We start from the raw sequence: 25,663 nt of genomic DNA, 5'->3' as shown, positions 1-25,663 counted from the left end.
TGAGAGAGAAAAAGACATTTAGAGGAAAGCAGGAAGACTCACCTTGATTAAACCATTCTTCTAAAGTTAGCCAACGCAGCAACAGCAGCAAGACCAATAAGAGAAGGCAGGAGAAGAGAGGAGTATTCAGAGAGTATATTAAAGAGGACAGAATTTATTTGTGTGCCACTTTAAGGTACACAGTAAAGTTGAGAGAGTGTATAAAACAGGTTTATAGCAAACACAACGTTGAGAAGTGAGTCAGTTTTTTTTAGCTAAAGACCCCATTGAGCATATTAAATAGTTCCACCTTACCACACAACATTTTGTATCATTCAACACAATCTCACGGCAAAACATAACTATTTTACGTTGTGGCTAATTTTGACTAATCCGTACGATCTCATTCGTAAATGTTAGTACGATTTGCTTTCGCGCCAGTGATGTTAGGTTTAGGGGCAGTGCTTCAGTATTGTTTTTTTTCTAGTAATCGTTTTTGTACGATACACAAAGTACGAATTCATACGAATAAGCCACCTCGTAAAATAGTTATGAATTCCCGTGAGATCAGGTCTGTTTTATTACACTTACAGTGCAGTGAGATTTATTACATAGCCAACGCATTCCAGTTTAAATAGTGTTGCGCCAAATACATAATTATTTTAAAATTAAACATAAATGAAGTCACTGTCACTCTGTTTAGAGCAAACATGCTTTTTTATGCAAATAAGCCTCATCATACACTTGATTTTCAAAACCATCGCTAAAGGTTCGCTTCAGTCCTACATTTGCAGCGTCTTCGAACTTATTTGCTGTTTATAAAGCAAGTGTCAGGAGTTTTGCGAGCGAGACTAATTTATGCCATAACTCTACCTTTTAAGGTAAAATTTGCTTGGAAAATGGGTCTGACTTAATAGCTTTTCTCAAAATATCCCCTAATGCCTTTCAGTGGTGTTTTCTGGTGCAAATATAGATCCCTTACATCTTCAAAGTATGTCTCAAGGGCCACCTCATTAAAAATGTCCATGAGGCACAGCATGGTACCAGTGTTGTCATCTTTCCGGTTTACATGTATTCCTGGTCATTTGCCTCTTTGGGCTGTTTAGTGACTCCAAGTGACCACGTTTACATGGAGATCTGTAATCGAATTATTTGCCTTATTCTGAGTAAGCTAATATTATGATTAAGGTGTTTACATAAGTTGCTTTAAGAATATATCTTTCATGTTCCCTTTTACATGTTACACTACATAGTTCGATTAATGGCATATGTCATTACGTCCCTAAGCGACGCCGTTCGACGTTCCCTCCATAATTTCATGCATCAACAAACAGTTCGTCTTCGCCATGGTACCACATACAGTTTTTGGTGTTTCATTTATTTTCTAGAATTGTTGGCATCTTTCTTGTTTCCCGTTCGGACCAAAAATGTGCTTTCTTGCTTGAAGCCATGTTGTTTGCCGTAAAACAAAACGGCTGTCGACTGCCGTGCGTGTGTGTGTGTAACCTGTCGCAAAGTGCCGCGAAAGCTCCTACGCGCCGGTAAAAGTGCGATTAAACTGTGTACATGTCTATACCGCACTTCGATAATGCGACTAAAATAGGAGTACTCCACCCGTCTTAATTCGATTTGTGTTCACTACGATTATGAGTTTAGACGGGTTAAGCTAATCAAAAAGCTCTGTTTACATGCTCCATTCTTAATCAGAGTATTGTCGTAATCGTGTTAATATCGGATTATTGTTGTCCATGTAAACGTGGTCAATGTCTGTTCAAGAGGAATCGGTTTGCTAATTCAAATCATTAATGTACTCAAGAGGTTTCGCATCTGTCAATGTGAGAAGACAAAATCTCGACAACTAATTAAGTCATTTGAACCCTGAAACCAGTCAGCGTGTAGAAAAAAAGGTACCCGGACAACCCCTTGATGCCTCGGTCATAATGCAGAATGTTGAATCGATACAATGTAGTGCCACCAACACCGAATCCATTTAAAGATAAATATTCATTCAACATTGATATCTCAGACACGCACCACAGCTTTGAGTCATGAGCCACATAAGAGCAGAGGGCTAACAAATAAAGACTCCAGCACTATTTAGTTTCCTATTATTGGCCTGCTGTGTTTTTTATGATGCTGGTTAAATGATAATGGCCTCACTGAACCTGCAGCATCATGCTGTTGATTATCATGGCTCTGTGATGTACAAGCTCAATATTGTTTTAGCAGTAAAAGCACATAGATGAGACGATGAACCGGATGAGGAATTCAATACTGACCTTTGGCCTTTTTTCCTCCGAAGCAGCCAGCGTCATCTTTCTTCTTTCTCTGAGTGCCCGAAGAGTCTGGGCCCTGAAGAGCTGAGGGGTCCTGAAACTTCTCAGCTCCTGGAACCTCCTTGTGCACGTGGTAGGACAGGTTCCTCATGATGCAAACACAATTCTCCACAGACTGACAAAGAAGAAAGAAAAAAGGAAGGAAAGAAAGAAGGAAGAAAAAAAGAAAAAAGAAATCTATGGTCAAATATTCTTGTATATTATGTCTCTCAAGGTCTCTTCTCACACAATAAAACAATATGGACTCAAATTAATAATTTATGTCTATTCATTTATTTATTTTTTATGTTTAATGAGCATAATTTTGTACAGTCAGCCAGTCATTACTGTAAAATGACACCCAGAGTGATACAAGCCCCCCAGGGTGACAAAAGACCCCGCCGCTTCATCTGAGGGTCCAGATCATGTGACAGGATTTGTTTTGTTATTGATTGGATGACTGCACATCAGCCAATCAACACACAGACATTGGGTGTCCATGGTCTATAGGGGCCTTTCCATAGATGTAATGATTTTTATACTGTAAAACTGTATATCCTCTCCCCTAAACCTAACCCTTACCCTCACACAAACCTGTCCAATAAACATAATTTAGATGGATTAAGATGTTTTTCTCATGGAGCAAAACGTCCACACAAGGTCAAAAACTTTGTGGGGGCATTTGGTACCCACACTATAGGGTTCACCAGGACCACACACACAGCACATTATATTGCATGTTTATAATGGTTTAATGCAAATGGAAACATGCCTGAGCTGCTCTCTGCAGTAGACACTCACCTTATTGTCCATGTCTTTCTTCCCCACAGCAGACTGCAGTGCATGCAGCAGAGCATCCACCAGCCCCTCACACTCTCTCAAGCGTCTGCGTGCCTCTGCACCATCTGAACTCACATTCCTGCACAACACGCAGCACAGCAACAGTTTTACTTAACCATGCATCACAAGCTAAAGCAATACAATAATTAGATTTATAAACTGTTGCTTGATATAGGCTCTTAATAAAATATATAAACTTATGGTAAATATCTTTACCATGTCTGATATATTAAACGCAAAAACAAGGAGTGTTTTTAAAATAAAAATACGAACCAAAATGAATATAAATATTGGAATATATGGATATAAAACAAAACAAATATGAACATTTTATAATTAAAAACAACTTCTATATATTTGTGATGTACTGTAAGTATATTTAGCTTGTTATTGGAAAAGCTACACTATTGGAACTATTGGCCTGGTTCCACAGACAAAGGCGTACGTCGAGCCCAAACTAAAATCTGAGCTGTCTTAACTAAAATCTTAAAATATATGAGTGCCATTGATTTATACCTTGTCAATATATAAAGAAGGTACGTTTATAAAAGCTACTTAAAGGGATACCCAAACAGGAAAAATCTGTCATGAATTGCTCTCTCCCCCTCAAGTTGTTCCAAATCTGTATACATTTCTTTGTTCTATCGAACACAATGAAAGATATTTGGAAAAATGTTAGCAACTGACATTTCTGGGACATCATTGACTACCATAATAGGAAAAATTTAAATGGTAGTCAAAGGTGCCCCAGAACTGTCCTAAATTCTTCAAAATATCTCATTTTGTGTTCTATAGAACAAAGACAGTACAAGACTGACTTGAAAAAATCTTTCACCTCTGGACCACACAAACACACTACCAGATTGCATAGTAATGGTGCAATTCTTCCTAGTTTATGGTCTTTTGAGAATATTAAATACACAAAGGCAATCATTACCGAGCAGGGAACTCATTTAAAAAACAGGTTTACTGGTTTCACGGTCATTCAATCCAATTAAACCCACATTCAGGCCCCGGTCAGCCAAGGTAGTTTTGGCATCATTAATGATCCCACGCTGGCTCTTATCATCTTAAATTATTACCGGAAACAATATTGGCCAGCGGCCCGTTATTAAACCCATGAAGGGCGGATCACAACAGAAAGTTACAAGGTTAGTGTTATATAAGAGAAATGACAAGAATGTCACTTGTGTCCACAGTCTCAGCAAACACCATGAGCCATCTGGGATTCCTCATCTTTTACCTCAGCGATTTCTCCTGCCAGCTGCTCGGCTGTAGTTCTTTATAACCACATTGCCGAGTTGAAATCTTACCCAATAAAACCCCGCTCCACAGACATCTCTATCACAAGACAACAGAAGAAAGCGTATATTAATCTCACACCCTGCCAAACAAATGGGTCCCTCTCCAGCTCCAAATATTTAAACCCATTTGCAGTAAAGCGCCCATATGGAATAACGTTTTCCAGCAGTTGTGGCTTTGGTCCAAGTACGAGTGATGGATCGCGGTTTTACAGCTACCTGTCTTTTTCATCCCTAATGCTTGAAGTTGACACACCGCCTCCAGCTTCTTTTACGTAATCCATATTTTAATGTACAACCACTGATTATTAAATAAAACAATGGCGCACCATACAGGGTATTTTATATTTGACACTTTTTTATCATTTATATGCAAATTCTTTTCTTCCCACAATAATAGGTCCGTATGTACAAACCCACAGATGCTGATGCTAAGAAGAGATTATAATGTGAACATCCAGACAAGATTTTGTCAAATAATGTGGATGCTAAATTGATATACTCATCTTTGCTCTGTTAAGCCTCAAACCCAGAACATCAAACATCTCCAGGTCGGGACATAGACTTAATCAGAAATTACAATCGTGCATATTTGTCACAATAATGGAAGCAATAAACAAATGAATAAAATGATGAGGCCAGACAGGAAACTCTTCATCGCAAACAAGACTCTGCCTGCAAGCAGCTTACTAGGCAACAGATGTCACTGGATACAGTTTCCATGGATACAGCCTGAGCTGAGGCTTAAAAGACAGGATGAGGATGGAGCGGCGTTGCGTACAACCGCATGTCTGAGATGATGTGTGCTGGTAGCCTGCTGAGAGCTGGGCATCATGTGGAAACACATTCTTCTTTCAGCGCCTCGTAGACTACGGCCAAAACAGTACACAGCAAGCTTGGCTGTAATATGACACCAGTCTTTATACCCACTGAAGCACTGGCGAACATGATAGTATTGACCAACCTGCTACAGGGCAAGAGACGGCTAAGGAGAATGAACTAAAGAGAGGTGGGGAGGCAGAGTGAGAAAGAGAGTTAAACAGACGTAGATTGGAAAAAGAAAATAAAGCAAGATGAACTTAGTCTAGGTAACCTTCGGGACATATTTTCTGCTGTTCCTCTCAGAAAAGAACAGAAAGTAATAAAAAGACTAGCAAAATCCAACATAACTGAACACACTCAGTAAAAAGTAAATATTTGTTTTCATAATAACAAACTACGTTAAAACAAGCCATCAATTTAATAAAGACACTGCTTTAGCTTGATCAAGTAGCTATTTAAAGTGATAATTCACCTGCAAATAAAAATTCTGTCATCATTTACTCACCCTCTTGTCATTTCAAACCTGAATGACTTTCCTCCGCAGAACACAAAAGAAGATATTTTGAAGAACGTTCACTTCACTTGCATTGGTTTTGTGTCCATACAATAGAAGTGAATGGGGGCCAGTGCTGTTCGGTTACCAACTTTCTTCAATATATCTACTTTTGTCTTCTGCGGAAGAAAGTCAGTCATAAAGGTTTGAAATGATAAGGCGGCGAGTAAATGATGACAGAATTTTCATCCCTTGAAAACGAAGAATGAAGAGCAAAAAAATAAATTAAGTTTTCTTGTATTCCTCAATATTGTTATTTGATTATCATTAGTGACATCAAAGAACATGATCTGTTTATTTGACTTCATTTATTTAACACAGCACAAATACCTCATAAGATGAGCATTTACGCACACAGATGCATTTATCATAAATATGAGATCATATGACACAGATAGCTGTCAAGATGGTACTCTATACCACCGATACGAAAACATTTAAAAAATTGCTGTATCAAGTAGAGATTCTTTGGCACCCCCTGCTCTAAAATACCAAGAGGGAACACATAGATAAGACACAGAAAGAGAAGAGCAGAGCAAACGTAGAGCAGCGAGCAGACGTTGGATGTGGCCCAGCAGGTTGCAGCACAAGCGGCAGCAGGAGATTAGAGGCCTGGCTGCTGTAGAGGAAACAGAGGGAGGAAAACACAGCCATGTCCCTCTGGAGCTTCAGAGCTTAGCTTCACATACAACACAGAACAGTTCAAATTAAAAACTGGCCATGGGAGAGGAGAGCAAGGAATTAAAGATAAAAAAGGGAACTAAATATTCGCTCTGTGTGACCTACCACACACCATTTCTGAAGCAGATTTGAAAAACTTTAGAAGCATCCGAACCCTGTGTCTGGAGCCCTGCTGAAACTAAACAAAGAAGCTGATAGACTTAACTGAACTGGACGATGTTAGATAATGTCAGATTTCCTTAAAACAGCTCTGTATCAACTTAATATATTTTGAAAGAAAACAAAAGCAGTATTAAAGTGATTTATGTTTCAGATCACTGCAGGTACTGTGATGGTGTTGAATTATGACTGGGTCATTATAACACAGTGAGTTTAATGGAGGAACGTTTTTAAAGGAGGAACGTCTTACTTTACTCACCCTCGAGAATGTATTTCTGATGAACACAGAGAAAGATATTTGGAAGTATGGTTGTTACCAAAATAGTATAAGAATGCTTGTAACCATTGACTACCACAGTAGGTAAAATGTCATTATAAATTTTGTTTTTTGTTGAATGATGTAAGAAAACAAACAGTTCTGGGGCACATTTGGCTACCATTGTGGTGGTCAACAGTGGCCACCATGTTTGGTTACAAGCATTCTTACAAATATCTTTCTCCGTGTTCATCACAACAAAGACATTTATACAGATTTGGAACAACTCGAAAGTGAGTAAATGATGACAGAATTGTCATTTTTGGGTGAACTGTTCCTTTAAAGGCAGGTGCATGCATCATTTTCTAAAGACCTGCAGTTCCTGCTGTTTTACAGATTTTTACAGATTTTTTATGATTTGGGGTCTTTGGAGCTGTGATATGTTGTTCCCAAAGGTATCTGACTTAGTTCTATATGCATAAAATTGCTGAATTTATGTTCAGTGCCTTGCAAAGTGATGGACAGTCACTCAACATGAACAGCTATTTTCTCTTGCCTTTTAGCACCAGAAGTGAATGCAAGAACAAAACTGCATGGCTCCAATTATTATGGCAGAATGCGGAGTAACCATGGCAATATAAAGCCCTTTAGTGACGGGATATCTTAATCAAAAGCTGAGCTACTAGAATGACCCCAGAGGACAGGACCAGTGCCTGCAAAGAAGCTTGTAATACAATAGCAAATATGTTTATATATAGAACAGACACACAGCATTGAATTTAAACTGTAATCGCAATGTGGAGATGGAAAAAACACACTGGCTTTATATATTTTTCAAAGATGTCACACATCTATGAAAAATATTTCCATACAGTGCATTTCAATTTACAGATCCAGTCCAGCACTATGATATAAATATATTAAATATCGTATAACTACATGGCAACAGTTCGATTTTGACTGCTGTCCCCACACATGAAAATCGAGATCTCAAAGCTTAATGATTGGATAGCTATTGAATCATCTCTAGCCCAAAGTGCACAGGAGTCATATCAAGTAACTGAAACATGGTCGTGTACCAAACAACATAAAAATAAGTTACGACACCGGCAGATTTGCTCCTTACAAGAGAATCAAACACAGTTCCAATGTATGCAAATTAATTCCTTCTTTGGTTCATTTGCAACCTTTTAGTAATCAAATTAGAATAGACTACATGCGTAAAAGCTTTTTGCTGTAATCAAATAAGACTTTTAAGAGAGGGTTCAATAATAATCCTTTAGTCATTAAGAAATGATATTATGGTGGAAGGTAATTTGGTATTACTACCCATAAACTTGTTATTGTGATAGCTGATTGTATTTAGCTTGTATGCATTCTGTGTACCACAGGTATGCCAATTAATGCCATTACAGGCTTAAGTGACAACATTTCCCATCATGCTTTGTGGCAGCATGAGAATAATAAAATAGATGGATGAAACATTATACCCATATAATTTGCTCTTCATTTTGTTGCATAAAAATCTTTTTGTTTCATGCCGAAATATAAAAGAGAGAGACATAAATATAAAAAATGCCCAATTCGTAATTTGAAACTTCCCAGGAGGACGTGAAGGCAGAGCAAGGCCAAGCAATTAATCTCCAGCAAAAGTATGATTGTAATACCTTAGACATCCCGAGGTGTTCTTAAAGACAGTGGTCCACTCGGCATCGCGTGGCTTCGAATCCTCATTGGGTTCATGTTCCCAGCCCGAATGAGGGATGACAACCTCATTAGTCATCGTCTGAAGCCCATGGTTAATAATCACCATCTTCAGCGGCTCATAGGAGGACAAGTTCCACAGCGTCCCTAACAGATGAAGTGAGAGAAAAAATAGAAAGCAACAGCAGGAGGAAAAAGGGAAAAACAACAGAAAAAAGAAAACAGGAAGTCAGTGTCACATCTCTAAAAAGACACCGGCTACAAACAGAAAAAAGTCCCAGTGAAAGTGGCACCGGCGTTAGATCAGTTGTCACACGCCGTGCATTACAAAAGCATCGAATTTGAGCGTTCCCACAGGAACCTCCATTACACTTTCATGGATTGAAAAGAAAAGAAACGAAAGGAAAAGTAAAGTTTGTGAAAAATGCTGGGAGCCAACAATACATGTAAAAGCCAGGCTGTTATTTTCAAGGCAATAAAACGGAAAACCTTGTTCTATAAGCCAGCAGACATATATACGCCTACACTGTTAATACTGTCCTTTGTTTTATTAACTTGGCAAGCCCCGCACGGCTACTGCAACCTTTGGAAATGCAAAGTGGATAAATAAACTGCCTCCTCTTGGGTTTGAGAAAACAAAGTCTTAAGACCGCAGGTCATTATTGCTAAAAACAGAAACGGTAAGAGTGTACACAGTCGACAACAAACTCGCACAAATGTTCAAACGGATACAACTCTGAATCGGTCTATTTTCCCAGTTCTTCATACACATCATCACATCACATTCTTCTCACTCATCTATTATTATTTCTGCTGAGAGAAACTACACCAGATGACAAGAGGTCTGAAACACATTGCAGGTCTCTTTAATGTGGTTTACCGTTTTCTAGCCCCCAAAATAAACCTATTCAGCCCCTGATAATAACCACATCTGTATTTCCATCTGCGAGCAGGCTCCTTCAACATCACCTCTTAGTCTCTGAATGGCCATTAGATCATGGTTAAAGCCTGGATAACAGACGCAGGACACATGGCTGGAGAACGTCGATTTGGTAAAGTGGAACATTAAGGAGCATGGTTCATTACCGACCAGCTCATTCGCTCAAACGTCCTTTATTGTGTTACAGTCAGAGGAGAGGTAGAGGTCTATAGTGGCTTTAAACGAAAAATAAACATTCTGTCATCATGTATTCATCCTTATGTCTTCAAAAACCCGTTTAGGACTCTTTCTTCTATGAAACACAAAATAGGATATTTTATATGGTGGCTGTGTATCCAATGTTCTTCAAAATATCTTCTTTTGTGTTCTGCAGAAGAAAGGAAGTCATAGCGGTTTGGAATGACATGAGGGTGAGTTTTGTGGCCATTCCAGTACAGTGTCTGTTGAATTTCAACAAAATCAAATCTAAGGAGTGACAAAGTCATCCAACAGCAATGTAAAAGACTGAGCGATAAAAATCAAGGTTATCACATTAATAATATTTTTTTAACTTTCCCTAAATACATGTACACATTTTACTGTTGTATTGTAGTGAATATGAACTTGTTTCATTTGCAGTATTTGAGGTCTGAAAAAATACAATTTTTTTCTGTTATTTTGACATGTTTCTCCTGTTTTCATTTTCTAGAAATACAATTTCATTTGACATTTGGGGGGGGGGGTTGTAAGCAGTTCACAGAATGAAATAAAAATGATAATTTTACATAAACGCATACCTACAAATAGTACATTTAGACCCCTTTGACCCCTTTTTGTGTCTTTGAGAATGGAGATTTAAAAGCATGTCAAAAATTCCTCTCCTCTATGTTTTACCGGTTTCCTGGACACCCCACAAATCTAATACAAGAGCAGCCAATGAGATCAACATGAGGCTGGCAGAACCCTGTCAGAGGTGCAGCCTGATTGAGTTTAGTCCTTCCTGCTTGTCATTGGAGCCTCCCAGCTAATTCAATTTCCTGGGAGCAGCAGACATGCTGGTCTAACAGGACATTCACTTAGGCCAGCTATTACAGTCCTGCCCTGCCCCCTGCCATTCATCATACACTGATTGGACAGAAGAAACGGAGGGAGAAGAACAGGAAGGAAGGGTAAATGAGGTAATAAGCTCAGAAATGCCACCGTCTCCTGGACTTCTGAAGTCCCTGATCACCTGAAAGGTCATGCGTAAGCTATGCTTATTTCCAGATATTTGAAGCGAGATGCCTGGATGTGGGATCATTCTGAATGATTTGTGTTTAGTTTGCATCAGGGTTCAGATTTTATATTGAAATGTGCTCAAAATCATTCAAATCTAGTAAAATATTTATGAATGGCTTCTATAGATTTGATTGTTTTCTAGCTGCAGCTCATTTAAAGAACAAAACCCATAATTAACATTTGCTGTAGCATTTTTTACCTTGTGTCATTTTGTGTATGGATTTTAAGGATGAGGGCATGTCTCACAACCTAATTTGGCAGCTGTTTACCCCGATATACTGTAGGGTCTGATTGGACACGCTGTCTTTGATGTCAACAACAAAAGCTATGAAAAACACTTTTTGCTCCCTTTTAAAAGCTGATAAGCCTATTTATTTTGCTATGCGAAATATACACGATTATACGGTTAAGATGGATGTTATTGTGTGCATTACTTTCATTTTTCCGACTGGCTATGACCCCTTCGGAATAAACCTGCACTTGAAAAACGCTTTAAATGACTCAATCTGGTTACAGGAGCTATGGTTTTTCTTTTAGTTCAGAGAGAGAGGGAGCGACAGAGAGAAAGAGAGACAAATGTTGCAAATACTGAGGCACAAATGAGAGGACAGAACAGGAGGCTGACGTTCACAGCTTCAAACCCATTGCTGTAGCTGGACTCCTTTTAATTAAGTGATAAATTAGTTCAATAGGAGCACTTTCATTTAAAACCATTAAAATGAATAACAAAAAATTCAGAGTACATGTAGAACATTTAACAGGGGATCAATTTGAATAAAAAATAATATGGCTGCAAAACGATTAATCGCGATTAATCGCATCCATATTAAAAGTTTGTGTATACATAATATATGTCTGTGTACTATGCATATCAATTTTGTATTTACAAAAACACACATACATGCATATATTTAAGAAAAATATATAATAAACATTTATATAATTTAAATGATTGGTAAATATAAATAAATACATGTAAATATTTCGCAAATATGTATGTATTTGTATGTCTATGTGTTTATAAATACAAAATTAATATGCACAGTACACAGACATACAGTATATTATGTAAACACAAACTTTTATTATGGATGCGGTTAGTCGCGATTAATCCTTTGACAGCCCTAAAAATAACACTAAAAAGATAAATTGGTCTTATAAAAAATGATGATCTATAAAAAAAAATGTCTTAATGTATCAAGGTGTAATTGTGGTGCTGTTGCCGGGTATCAACCATGGAGTACCTTCAAGAGCACGTGATGAACCGAGAACTATTTTTAAAATCCTACATTTACTCTAAATTGTAAAAAAACATTCCAAGTTTTCCATGCTGCTGAAATACGAGAGAGCACTGTGAAGGCCATGTTTTCATAGGGGCCTTACAGATGAACCATATGGCCATTCCTGGACTTGGTTTGGAGCTGACAGACTTTATTCCCTTCTTGTTGTAGAAGGAGAGCTATTTTTATCCGAGACTGAAAGCAACATTGTGCTGCGGTGCAGTTATACATCACTAAGCTGTCTGGCGCTCCAGATTTACTCCGGTATTTTACACACACCAGTAACTTTTTTCTGTGGCCTGTGAAAAAAATCTGTAGAACCATCAATCAATGTCATTAGCAGAAAGACTTTCTCATTCGGTATATTCATTCATCAATCCTATTAAAATAACATTCGGTGTCCAAACAGACACGGAATCGACAAAACCTGTGGGATGCTGTCGATTATAAAAGAGAATAATTCTGTTTCTCATCCCTAAATTGGCACAAACAAACAAAAATAATTGAATGTTTGTGGACAAGGCCCTCCAGGGAGAAACCTGATGCTAGTATTCTTCTGTGCAATAGAGTGTAAATTGAGCTGTAAAGTAGTCTAAATTATATTTTTATCAGTGGGACTAAAACTCTAGACGTAGAGTCTGTGGGTGGAGTTTAAGTAAACAGAAATTTGCTGATAGTTACATCACGCTCCTTTCTGGTATCCTTGCACCCTTGTGTAAAAAGTGTTTACTGTCTTAACACGGTCTTGACAAGAGTACATAACTCTAGTCTCGTGTTAAGAACAAGTCTTATGGCTATACTTTTAAAATGAGTGCATTTTAATGTTTATCCGAGTGCCATGCCTTGAGCTATAGACTTTTATTATGAGCGCATTACAATAAAAAAGATTTTTGATGAATCCCTAAATAGCACAAATTCTCTGTTCCAATAACACAACAGGACATTTTAGGCGAAGACTGAACCTCTTTTGTGTTGTACTATTCTAATAAACACGTGTAAGATCATAAAGATCAGTTCGAGTCCCAGGAGGAGATTCATACTGTTTTTACAGTGACATTTCACAGGTCAAGATCCAGGCCAGTCGGGATAAAACACTTACCTAGAATCAGTGGAATTTTTTTAATATATATTTTTTCTATGTGTATGTACAGTATCTTTATATGTAAAGAAAATGATTAAAGCAATAGTTCACCAAAAAAGTGTCCCCCACTGAGGCATTTCTAAAAATATCTTCTTGTGTCATATACAAGTTTTGAACAACTTGAGGGTGAATAATGATGACAGAATTTCCCCTCAAAGTATTGAAAAAATTTCGACCAGAGCCATTGTCACTAAGGACATTGAAGGCTCCCCCATGCGTGCACATTACATATTTTGGTTACGATATTCATTCTGACACTAAAATCATAGAATGTCACATTCCATGAGATCTAAATCTGTACATATAATCTTTTTTACAGAGTTCATATTGATGGTCACGGCAGTAAATTCCAGTATGCATTGAACAGATGGAAAATATATCCAGTCATACCTGTGATGAGTTCACGAACTTCCATGTCGTTGGTTTTCCTCATCAGGCGAATGAGAGCGGGAATCCCATCACAGTTCTTGATGGCCACTTTGTTGTCATGGTCTTTGCCGAAGGAGATATTCCTCAGGGCTCCGCAGGCCTTGCGATGGACCTCAGATTTAGGATGGTCCAACAAGCCCACCAGCACGGGGATCCCTTTGAGCTGCCTGACATCCTTCTTTATCTTGTCGTTCTCGTAGCAGAGGTGCTGCAGGTAGGCGGCTGCATTGGACTTGACCGGATCGATAGGATGACCCAACATAGCGATGACCTCAGGAAGGTCGGGGTCCCTCCAGCGGGGGTCCTTACGGATGCTGTCGATTGAGGGGGATCGGCGGCCGCCCATGTGATCGAGACTGGCCAAGCTGCCTCTTTCAGGTTGGGCGAGAGGTGCAGGATACATGCCGTGGATGTAGGGGTGCCTTTCATCGATTAATTCGGCCTCTATGGGGTCCTCGTATCCTCTGTAAGAAATGCAGAGAAAGAGGTTTTAGCCAGACACTTAATCAGTCATCTGCAGGGATTAACACATGCAGGAGAGAACGCGGTAAAGGTTAAGTGCAAGCGCAAGCGCTTTAGGGTTCATTGAAGAGAACAGTTTTGAAGACCTGCAGTAATGAACTGAAATTAAACGGAAGAGCCAATAAAGAAGAAACCAAAACATTACAGAAAGAGGAAAAGAATTCTGATTCGGAATGAAAGTGCAGACGATGTTCAACGACTTAAATGTCTGTCTTGTTCCTGACATGAAGCTATCGTGACCTTTTATGATACTTTAATGGTGCTTTTGAGGCCTCTTCAAAGCTAGAGAGCTTCAGTCTTTATTCATTATAACGGCATGGAAAAAAGCAACCACACAATCCTCCACAGAGGAAAGTATTCAGTTATTCATACAGGTTTGAAACAACATAAAAGTGAATAAATGAGGAAAGGATTTCTTCTTGGGGTGAACTGTTCCTTTGACCGCACTGTTAAGAATTCACAGAAAACCAGCTGACAACAATAAGAGAAAATGGTCCCATTTTACATTTACATTTAAAGTACATTACATTTAGTCTTTTAGCAGACACTTTTATCCAAAGCGACTTACAAATGATGTAAACAACATAAGGACAACAAAATCATAAGTGCAATAAAGCGGGTCTCATATAGCCTACCACAGTATACAGAGCTAAGTTTTTGATTGATTGATTTTTTTATATAGAAAGAGTAGAAAAGAGATAGAAGTCAGAACTGATCAGGTGCTGAAGGAAGAGATGTGTTTTCAGCCGATTCTTAAAGATGGCTACAGAATCTGCTGATTTTATTGATTAATTGTCTCCAAGGCACAATGGTGTTCTCTGTTTCTCTTTCATTAATGATGGAGAGAGATACGACATGGTGGGAAAACAGAGAGCCTGCAGGGCCCAGAACAAATATCGAACAGACTGCAAACAGAGAGAGGGAGAGACAGATGGATAAAGTACGGTGGATGGCTTTCCCACTATGAATAATCTAAATACAGGACAACATTGTACAGAAGCCTTTCCGCTAGGAGAATCCCTCACGACTCATACGCAGACATGGGTTCAACAAAGCTTTCCTTCTGTGTTCTGTATTATTGGTGAACTATACTTCCCACAAAATCATCTCAATGACCACTCAATCTTAACAAAACTGTTGTACAGCATGTGGTATGACTTTCCGTGCATGTCATGTTTTCGTTATGGTGCCTCTGTGCTGCCCTAGAAAGTATTTGTATGCGTTTCCACCATTGCAGAGTCGAGAGGAAAATGTAGAAAACAAATAAACAAACCTGCTCTATAATTTAATAGGAAGATTTCTTGGAATTTAATTTCCAAGAATTCCATCTAAAATAGTTCCTCCAAAAAAATGTCAAGAATCATTTATGATTTTTCATTATTTATGACGTAATAATTTAACTATTATAATGATTATGTTTAAGAGTTCAAGAATGCTGTTGGCCAACAAGACCACCACTGGTTCGGCACCCACATATCTTTACTAGCTAATACAGATTTACGCCCGTTTCACACCGCACGCGTAAGCAGTGCGTAGGCAGAGTGGGAGCAGGGCATAGGGAGAGCGTTGGCAGCGTGTGCCCATTGTCCTTTCACACCGGCAGCGTACAGTATGCACCATGCACCGCACTGCCTGCATACCACAGTACAACAATGCAATTTCGCATTACGTTATTTAAACACATCAATGAGCATAATATCTTCCAGAACTTCATCAATCGCTTTTTAAGTACAGTAGATTGCATAACTATGATTTGTTATATCTGCCTGTTTCATGCTCTTTTAGATCCACGTAGTACAAGTTATAAATAAAAAGCCATCGTGCTTTGAAGGATACGAAGTCACTAAAGGGTTAACTCACCATAGGAGAGAGTGACTGACTTGTGATGCGATCGCTTTTCTCTCACACATACACAATATATAAGCATCTAACATGATGTCTAATAACATGAAGGTCAAATTAACTCTCACAGTGTATATATAATCCACATTTTGAGAGTGTGGATTATACTGTATATACACTGTGAGTGTTAATTTGACTTTTTAACACTGGCGATTTGACTGTGCACTCAATTATGCAATATACAGTTAGGTCCATAAATATTTGGACAGAAGCACATTTTTTTATTTTAGCTGTGTATCAAAATGTATTCGAGTTACAGTTTTGTAATGGATATTGAATATTAAATATTTATATAAAAGTGCACACTCTCAGCTTTATTTAGAGTGTATTCACACCCACACAGTAAAATCGCCAGTGTTAAAAAAGGTCAAATTAACACTCACGGTGTATATATAATCCACACTCTCAAAGTGGCGATTTTGCTGTGCAGATTAGCTGAAGGCTTCAGGAATTACAGCTCTTTAATATGAAGCTCTCCCCTTTTTCAAGGGACCAAAAGTAATTGGACAGTTGAATCAAAAACTGTTTTATTGACAGGTATGGGCTTTTCCCTAAATAATTTCTTCATAAATTACCCACGTAACTGGGTTCAGGGAAATCTCCACGCAAGTGAAACAGACCATAGTTAGATTTCAAAAACACAACAAATCCATCAGAAAGATACCAGGAACATTAAAAGCGGCCAAATCAACAATTTCGTACATTCTGAGAAAAAAACTACACACCGCTGACCTCAGCAACAAAACAATCCTGGGTGTCCATATGCTTTAATTGAGCGTGAGCTTCTGCTCTGCGAGCACGCGCTGCTTATGCGTGCGGTATGAATGCTCTCATCTGTTAACATGTGCGCCGAAAAAAATACGCGCTGCTTACGCACTGCTTGTGCGTGCGGTGTGAAACAGGCATTATGTACCCGCTCTGCAAACGAACAATCTTGTAGTTCCATCCCAAAAAGGGAAAAAAATCAATCTCACGTCCCTTCTCTGGATCTGTTCCACATTTGTGGAATGATCTGCCCGCTGCTACAAGATCAGCAGATTCTGTAGCCATCTTTGAGAATCGGCTGAAAACACATCTCTTCCGTCAACACCTGACCGATTAGTACTGACCGATTAGTACTGACTTCTAATTGAAAAAAGGCTGAAAAACTAAGGCCTAGTCCCAGAATTTAAATGTTAAAGGTGTCTTGATTGACAACAACTACACTGACATATCTTAAAATATATTAGTGCGATTGTTTTGTTTTAAGATGCACACCAGTAAGGTTTTTTTGTAAAGTATGTTTTTAAAAACGAATTAAATTTCCTAATTTAACTAAGGGCTAGTCCTGGTTTAAGATAATCCCTGTCTGGGAAACCGCCCCTTAATGTGTTAAACAGGATAACACAAACAATGTGTGAAAATTAACACATCCATTTTAAGAGTGTAGAGAGAGTGAAAGGGGGGCAAGTAAGGCCCTATCCCAATTCTACCCCTTTCCCCTACACTTTCCCCTACCCCACAATTTGGCGCGTTCACGTGAAGGGGTGTCTCAATTCTCTTTTGGTTGGAGGGGTAGGGGTAAGGGGAAGGGCCAGATAGCCCTTCAAATGAAGATTTTTTGGGATCTCACTTCAAACGAAGGGCTAAGAGAAATTTCCAACATGGCTGCTCACTCGAGCAAGCAGACCCATAAATGTAAGTAATTTATATATATTTTTTATATATAATATATATTTTCCTCATTTTGCTTCTCAAGTCCAGTAATTGTATCGTGATTTAAGAATCGGAAACCAAGAGGAGAATACATGAGCTGTAGAGTATGTACGCTGTATGAGTATTCTAGAGTTTAGATGCTAAATTTAAAGATCTGAAAAAGTGTAAAAGCCAATGGTTTTAGTGTGTAGAAAACACACACGCACATGCCCACACGCACGCACGCACGCACGCACACACACACACACACACGTGACATCCGATTTGAGAATTGGATTTGAAAATGTTGCATTTAACTTTTTTATCAGATTACCAAGAGAGATCTGAGCCAGTGACACAATTTTGATGTGCGACTTGACAAAACAGGCCACAGTTGAGAATGTTGGCAGTGCGGGGATTCACTTTTAATGAGAGTTTTATGTTAATTACACGCTGCAAATTTGGAGGTGATTTGGGAGCACATTACAGAGCGAGGACATCGCAGCAAGCTGTTACTTGGCAGCCATGGTTTCAACACACGGCAATGTGACAGTGCATACATCTGACATTGTAAAAGCACTGAGGTTTGATGACACGGCAGTGAAATGGGACGTTAACTGCATGATGGTACAAGAGGAACATAATCGAATTGATCTCAGAGGACACAGAAAGAGTCAGAGGGAACGGATGAATGAAAAAACACAGGTGGAAAACATGTAAGATGACATTTTAAAGACCTGGAGACAAACTGGTCTAAATACAGGTATTATATAGCAATTATGTTGTGGCTTCGTTATTTTTAGTGTTATAATTAGAGACAGTAGAGACATTCAAGTACATGTAATAAAACCTTAATGACTGGAAATTAGCTGGCCATATAGGAATTTTCCACAGGGCCACTGAACTGTCTGGCCTTAAAAGCATTTTGATGTAAAACAGAAGTAATTTTAGTTGTCTACAATAAACTTTTACTTTGCTCAAGCAGATGGACAGCTTTAGCTCGCTTTCCTCATAGATCGCAGCTAAAACATCCAAGGCCCTGTCACCATTTATAACCATCCCTATTTATTTTATTATTGTAACACACAAACAGATTTCATGCAAATTAAGTGACTGGTTTCTGTTTCTGACCACATGGTAAATCTGAAAGGATTTTATTGCTCTAGAAAGGCCATTCAGTTAGCAGCCATCCAAGTACCAGAGTATGTCAGTGTCAGAATAATGAAATAATCATTAGCTGAAATGTCTGAATGACGACCAGTGCCAGACCTGTTGGCAAGGTGCAATATGGGAAGTAAAACCTGCTCTAATATTCCTGGCAGAAAAGGTAGATTACTTCTACTTGAGTTAAACGGATTAAAATTCGTCCCACCACTAGGGGTGGGCGGATCGATCCTGAAGTATCGATACTATCGATACAGAGGTTGTATCGAAAAGGATCGATCCTAACATAAAAATATCGATACTAATGTGTTTTTACTACCGATTTTATTTATTTCCTAATGTAGCTAATAATTGTATAATATACTGTAGAAAACCTTTTTCCCATACACTTAGTTTTGCACACGTTGCTCCTCTCTGTGCTGCTGTGTTTGGTTGTCCGCCATCACGTGACTCAGCAGCGCCAAGCGCAAAGCAGAGCAAAGTCCGTTTACGGAAGTCGTGCCACTCGGCGGCCATGTTTGCAACGCCTCTGGGCAGCTATTTACGTCACGCACAGAAGGTAGAGATTTCTAAAATTGCTGGCAAAAAGCACAACTAAACAGCATATGTCCGATCAATAGTTAAACATGTACCATAACTTTGGTTTGCTAAGCTTAAATTGCGCTAAAAATCACCTTTTTCGAGGTCGCCTCATCTACTGCGCCTGCGCACAGGCTGTCATTCTTCAATCTTGTTCGTATTAATATCTTTGAAGAGGAGCATCGTGTGGAGTTATTTTACTGCCGTGAATAAAAACACTGCAATGTATGGCAGTAGGGCTTTGGGAGTAAAAAGCCAAAGATTGAGAGTTAAATGTAAGTTCAAGTGAATGCTTCTAAAAGTAAAAAAGTATTGGTATCGGTATTGATATCGGCAATACTGGCCCTGCATTTACTCTGTATCGGATCGATACCAAATTTTACAGTATCGCCCACCACTACCCACCACGTCTCATTCTGACGCAAATAATTAACCAGAATATCTAATATAGGGGCATACAGGCTCAGCCAACATTTGATGTGTGTATGACCATGTATAGCGAAATTAAGAAAGTGACTCACTGAGTTTCATTTCTGGCTTTATAGGCCAGGATTCATCTCATGTTACGTCATCAGTTTTATAAAACACCTTTCTAAAACCTTTAACAGCTAAAAACCATAAAAAAGCCAAGTTTGACAGGAAACAAGACGTTTCTTCTGATCAAAACTGTCCAACAATATATCGTGGCCGGTGGCACAATACAGTATCACAATATACATTCTGATATGAATTGTAGAGCTACAGTCACTGCCAAAAGTGATTGTATCACCATGTCTGTGAAAAAAACAGGATTTTTGCGATTTACTGTTTTTACATAAAATACACCATGTAAAGAAAATTCTGTGAAAATATAAAGCAAACACTGATTACAATTGCATCTTTTATTAATATTTCGTCACCTTGGAATTATAAGGTTCCATCTAAATTTTGAGCAGTTTTTGCATTCCATTTGATTTTACAGATAGAGCTGTTTTGTTTTCTAAAAAACATCCAAAAATGAACACAACATAAAACATAAAATGTAAATAAGTGGTCACACAATAAGATTATGTGAAATAACTCAATTTTGACAAAAATATTCAGATATTAAACTGTAATTCCAAGGCGACGATTGTTTGATCCTCTTGTGCGGTTATATTTTCTAGTCATTCTCCTTTAACATGTTATAAATAACTGTTTGTTGCCAATTCTCCGTAAATTCCTCTCAAAGCTGCGATGTAACATGCATACTATTTTTTTTAGTGAATCTTTATTGAGAATATTTGAATAAGTAGTCAGATGTCTAAAGTGTGGTCTGTTGTGATCTGTTTGGTTTTGTCAACTTTTGTCAACACTTAATGTTTTCATTCATTTGAACTTTTATTTAGTATGTTACAGCCCTATCCACAATAGCAAGCTCAGGACAAGCAACATTTTTAAAGTCTTAAAGGAACAGTTCACCCAAAAATAAAAGTTCTCTCATCATTTACTCACCCTCAAAATGCTCCAAATCTGTATAAATGTCTTTGTTCTGATGAACACAGAGAAAGATATTTGGAAGAATGCTTGTAACCAAACAGTTCTTGGCCACCATTGACTATCATAGAAGAAAAAAATATTTATAAATGTCTTTGTTCTGTTGAACACACAAGAAGATATTTTGAAGAATGTAGGAAAGCAAACAGTTCAGTGGCACTTTTGACTACCATTGTAACTTTTCCTACTATGGTAGTCAATGGGGTCCAAGAACTGTTTGGTTACAAGCATCATTCCAAATATATTCTCTGTGTTCATCAGAACAAAGAAATTTATACAGATATAAAACAACTCGAGGGTGACCTGTCCCTTTAAAGCTAAATTTACATGTAGATTGTCTGAGATCTCTGGCTTACACTAAATGGTAATCTTTACAACCTAATTTAAACACCAGCAAATAGAGCGAAGCTTTAATGGTGTCACAAAACCAGACTCATCAGACGCTGATTAAGAGCAGCAATTAAGATGCTGCCTGCAGTTTCCTGCCGCTGCTTCACCTAAACTGCTAAACTCAATGAGAAACATAGAGCGGCTACAGAGCCAGAGAGTTTCTTGAAGAACTCATCAAAGAGATGCCGCAATGGTATCAGGTACTGATTCAAAATGGATATGACAAGGAAAAAAATTCACGGTGAGAAACGAGAGGTCTAAACAAATGCTTCATCATTAGCATAATCATTGTTCAGGTTTCGTTTCTTTCCTTTAGTCTCTCTTTCGCTCTCACTCTCATGCAATAAGGGCTTCGCAAATTGAAATTATTTAGACAGTTCAGTTGCATGCTAAACTCTGCGGACTGTCAATGGGAATGTCAAGATTTGCATTTAAATTGGCGTCAATGACGTACGTGTGAATTCACCACACGTGAAAAGCACTTTGACTAGACATGATGCTCTGAAGATATTTACAACAGCGTCTACTCCTCAATAATGGACCAAATGCTCTCTGCATTCCAAAAACGTGTATGTGTGTTTGTTGCAGACAAAAACCACACGGTAACATGCTGCAACCTTTTCTGTATTCCTGTCATTTCCTTTTTTTGAATGATTTAATTTGATATTTTTGGGAAGGCCTCGGAATCATCCTAAAAATAACCACTTTCATAGACCATCACAGAAGGCGTTGTTTATGGTGTTGAGACATCACTCATTCAAGTTATCATTCACTTCGATTTTATAATAAGCAACAATTACTTGTGGATTTACTAGACCGACATTTTTCACTTCCAGACAAATCTGATGAAACCAGATGAAATGCCAAAAACAGGGGTCTTGTTATTTGCATTGTGCACAGTTTTATTATCAATGCTCATAGCACAAACAAGTTGCACGTGGCACTTTTTTAATAATGTATGTGGTTGCATGCCTAACTTTCATATAAAACAGGATGGGCTGTATGGGCTGTAAACTAATGCCATTTCAATATGAGCACATAAGGGAGTGGTTCCCGGTGGTCTCCAGGGAGATGCTGACATTATTACCTTATGGCGACTCTACTGTGACACTGGTGGCAGGTGCGTGGAAGATCAGCCAAGGAGAGATGAACCATTAGATATATGGCTGAGACAACACACCCCCTTTGTCTGGCAGTGTTCACCAGAGACTATAAATCACCCTGACAACAACAACTCCAGAGAGAGAGAGAGAGAGAGAGAGCAAACTAAATGCACAGTGTCTGTCTAAATCCATGCAAACCAATTCTTTGCTGAATGTCACCATTTTGGCAGTTTAGTTATTTTAGGTTTCCAAACTGCGAAGCAATAGGCTCTAATTAGCATATTAATTTTCGACATCCATTGGCAAATTTTTGCCAAAGTCTGTTATAATGAGAATGCTAATGATGGACGGAAAATCCAAGACTGTGACATTCACAGTGGGATTAGCATCAGTGCTAATTTCTGTTGGGCTGAAAGGTCTGTGCTGTGAGTAACTGCCTCCATGTTTGTGTTTCCTAATGTGGACATAGTCAAGGCTTTTTATTTCATATGGTCCTGCAATACACACCAAAACGTTGTCAGCTGCAGATGCTGTAGTTATCGAGGAATGCACTGACATTAAAGAAGGGAGTATGAAAAAGAGAATATGGTTTTCAGATTAATAAAGTGTTGCTCCAGACTCCTGTGTCTGAATGATGGACAAACTGTAAACAATGACTCTCCCTTCCTCCCTCTTCTTATCTGCTGTCTCACAAAAAACCAGTATTAATAAATCCATCTGCCAAAAAGAAAGACAACTGGTCAAAAAGAAGAGATATTTAACACATCTCTCTGCTTTTGGGAGCGGACAATAGCTATCATGCTGCTCTGCACCACATCCAGACATAAAACTAAGGTCAGAATAAGGAGGAAAAACCTCATTGCATTGATGTTTTAGACTGTTTTTGGACATGGAGGTTTTGATTGTCCTAACAAAGGTCCCGCAATTGAATAGCAAGATGATTCGAAGTTAAAGTCACCATGAAATGGAAGTTGTGATTGACTTTATTTCCGTATCGTGACGTATATCCAAGTGAAACGGCTTCTGAAATTAGAAAAAATGTAGGGCTGGGCTTTATTTTGATTGGTTTGTTGTAAGTTGGGCCTAGAGGGCAGGGCTAAAAATGCCTGGCCATTGGACAGTCAGTTTAGTCCTACCTCTTTTTTGTTGCTTACATCATGTGGTGAAGAGTTGTTGCTGAGAGGGGGAGAGTTGCTTAATGTTTTTGATGAAAGATTACAAGTGCAAAAAAAAAAAGGTGTGCACGGATAAATCATTTATAATAATCACTGCGACACTGTGTAAAACACTTTATGGTGACTTTAAAGAAGAGGTTAAACAAATAAGCAAACAATAAGGCACGGTTCAGCCTTACCTTACGCGTGGGCCGTTACGTAGCGGTTCACGAATGGTACGTCCGGGGAGCGTGCGGCGGTTAGCTGTGGAATAATCAGGCTCTAGGTCAAACGGCTCTTCTTCGTCTTGGCCTAAGCTGCGTCTGTCATCCTCCAGGCCATAGGGCTCGGGCTGGAAGCGCTCGGGCTGAGAACGATTGAGATCCACGGTGCTACTGCCCATGGGGACCTGCGGCTGGGCCACGTGCCCATAATCTTCCTTCCGTATAGGAAGAGTGTAGCTGTTCTCCGGTCGGTATCCTCCAGCGGCCATATAAGGCCTATAGGGCCTGTAGTTGACTCCGCGAGAGAGGCTTCCATAGTTCTCAGTCACGTCCCCGTATCCGTCGTGAAGCGCGTAATGGCGAAACTGAGTGTCCGGAGTGTCGCTGTAGGAGTCAGCGTAATTGTTGTAGGAGCGTGTGAGGGTGGAGGTGGCCTGGGGCATGATGAAGCGGTCACCGTTTTTCATGTAGCGCCGATCGATGGAGTCGGTGTAGCTCCCCAGCGGAGAAGAACCTTCTGGAAGAGGAAGGCCATCTGGACCCAGCGGCACCTGTCGAACCGTTCGCGTAGTGACCGTCTTGACCATCTTAGTCACCTGCAACAAAAAAGCCAAAACATTAGCAGAGCAGAAACTTTGACGGTGACCATTATAATGATTGAAATGGATGTTTGGACATTTTGTGTACTAAAGCGAACCACCGTCTGTTTTATATGCCCAAGAGAGGACATATATACAGGATATGGAGGCATTCAAAATACAGCCATTATGTCAGATTGCTCAAACCACAGCAGCCAAAACAACCACAGGCATTTATGAGTGAAATGCAGCACACTGATTTAGTGGTCTAATATCGGCGGGGAAGTGGAGTGTCACACTGTGAGTTGGCTGAATGAAGCGACTGCAGAGATTTTCAAGTCCCTTAAAATGTTTTGTTTTGAACAATAATGAAACAGCTGGAACTGAAAATAAGGACATATTTTAACAACCTTCCCTGTTGTAGTTGTTGCAAAGTTTCTCATCATGCAAGTTCTCATCTGTGACATTATTATATTTTAAATATCTTGGGCCACTTTCCTGGTCAAGTAAATGTATGTTGATTTAAGAATTGTAAGATGTTTAACTAGAAAACTAGACAAAAATGTTGAGTAAGTGCCAGTCACCTTTTGTAGTGTATACAAAATCAATATACCGTTATTTCTATCATAATTTCAGACAATACAGCCCAGAAAAAAATAAGAGACCATTCCAAAATTTCATTTAATCAGCACTTCTACACGTTTTGTGGCCATTACAGTCCAGTGTCTGTTGAATTTCAACAAACCTCAGGAGTGACAATGTCATCCAACAGCAATGTGAAAGACTGACAGCATGACCAGACACATGGAAACTGTGATACAAATAGAGGCTATCACATATATATATTTTAAAGGGGTCATATGGTGCGCACACGTGTTTTTCTGTGTCTTTAGTGTGTTATAAGTTGCCCATGCATGTATTAGACACGTAAAATTGCAAAAATGAAAGTGTGGGAACAAAAGATGCATTCTATCTAAAAGCGAATGCTCACCCAGACCTGCCTGAAACGCCTCATGTAACCGCACCCCCACAAATCTACGTCAGTTCTTGGTATGATTTGACTATCATTACATCTAAACATTACAGAACATCAGAACATTACATCTAAAACAAAGGATAATATTCATTTTAGCCGCGTCATATGACCCCTTTAACTGTTCCTAAATATATGTACAAATATTACTGCTTTATTGCTTAAAAG

The 25,663-nt window shown here is 38.8% G+C and overlaps 1 protein-coding gene across 12 annotated transcripts in view; it reads right to left on the bottom strand.

The window, feature by feature from the left end:
• Window positions 1–25,663, bottom strand: part of arvcfb (ARVCF delta catenin family member b) — a 218,596-nt gene that overhangs the window by 35,521 nt on the left and 157,412 nt on the right. For 10 of the 12 annotated variants that reach the window (XM_057350833.1, XM_057350777.1, XM_057350785.1 and 7 more), the window contains 6 exons: window positions 23,861–24,480; window positions 13,619–14,121; window positions 8,574–8,757; window positions 3,096–3,213; window positions 2,259–2,430; window positions 43–60 (listed from right to left, as the gene is read on the bottom strand). In XM_057350833.1, coding sequence (XP_057206816.1) covers window positions 43–60; window positions 2,259–2,430; window positions 3,096–3,213; window positions 8,574–8,757; window positions 13,619–14,121; window positions 23,861–24,480 — 1,615 coding nt within the window. The remainder of the gene's footprint in view (window positions 1–42; window positions 61–2,258; window positions 2,431–3,095; window positions 3,214–8,573; window positions 8,758–13,618; window positions 14,122–23,860; window positions 24,481–25,663) is intronic. The other 2 variants (XM_057350794.1, XM_057350814.1) reach the window with 1 other exon arrangement.

This window comes from Triplophysa rosa, linkage group LG2 (assembly GCF_024868665.1).
Source record: "Triplophysa rosa linkage group LG2, Trosa_1v2, whole genome shotgun sequence".
Classification (NCBI taxonomy): Eukaryota; Metazoa; Chordata; class Actinopteri; order Cypriniformes; family Nemacheilidae; genus Triplophysa; species Triplophysa rosa.
This window is presented reverse-complemented; position numbering and strand designations above follow the sequence as displayed.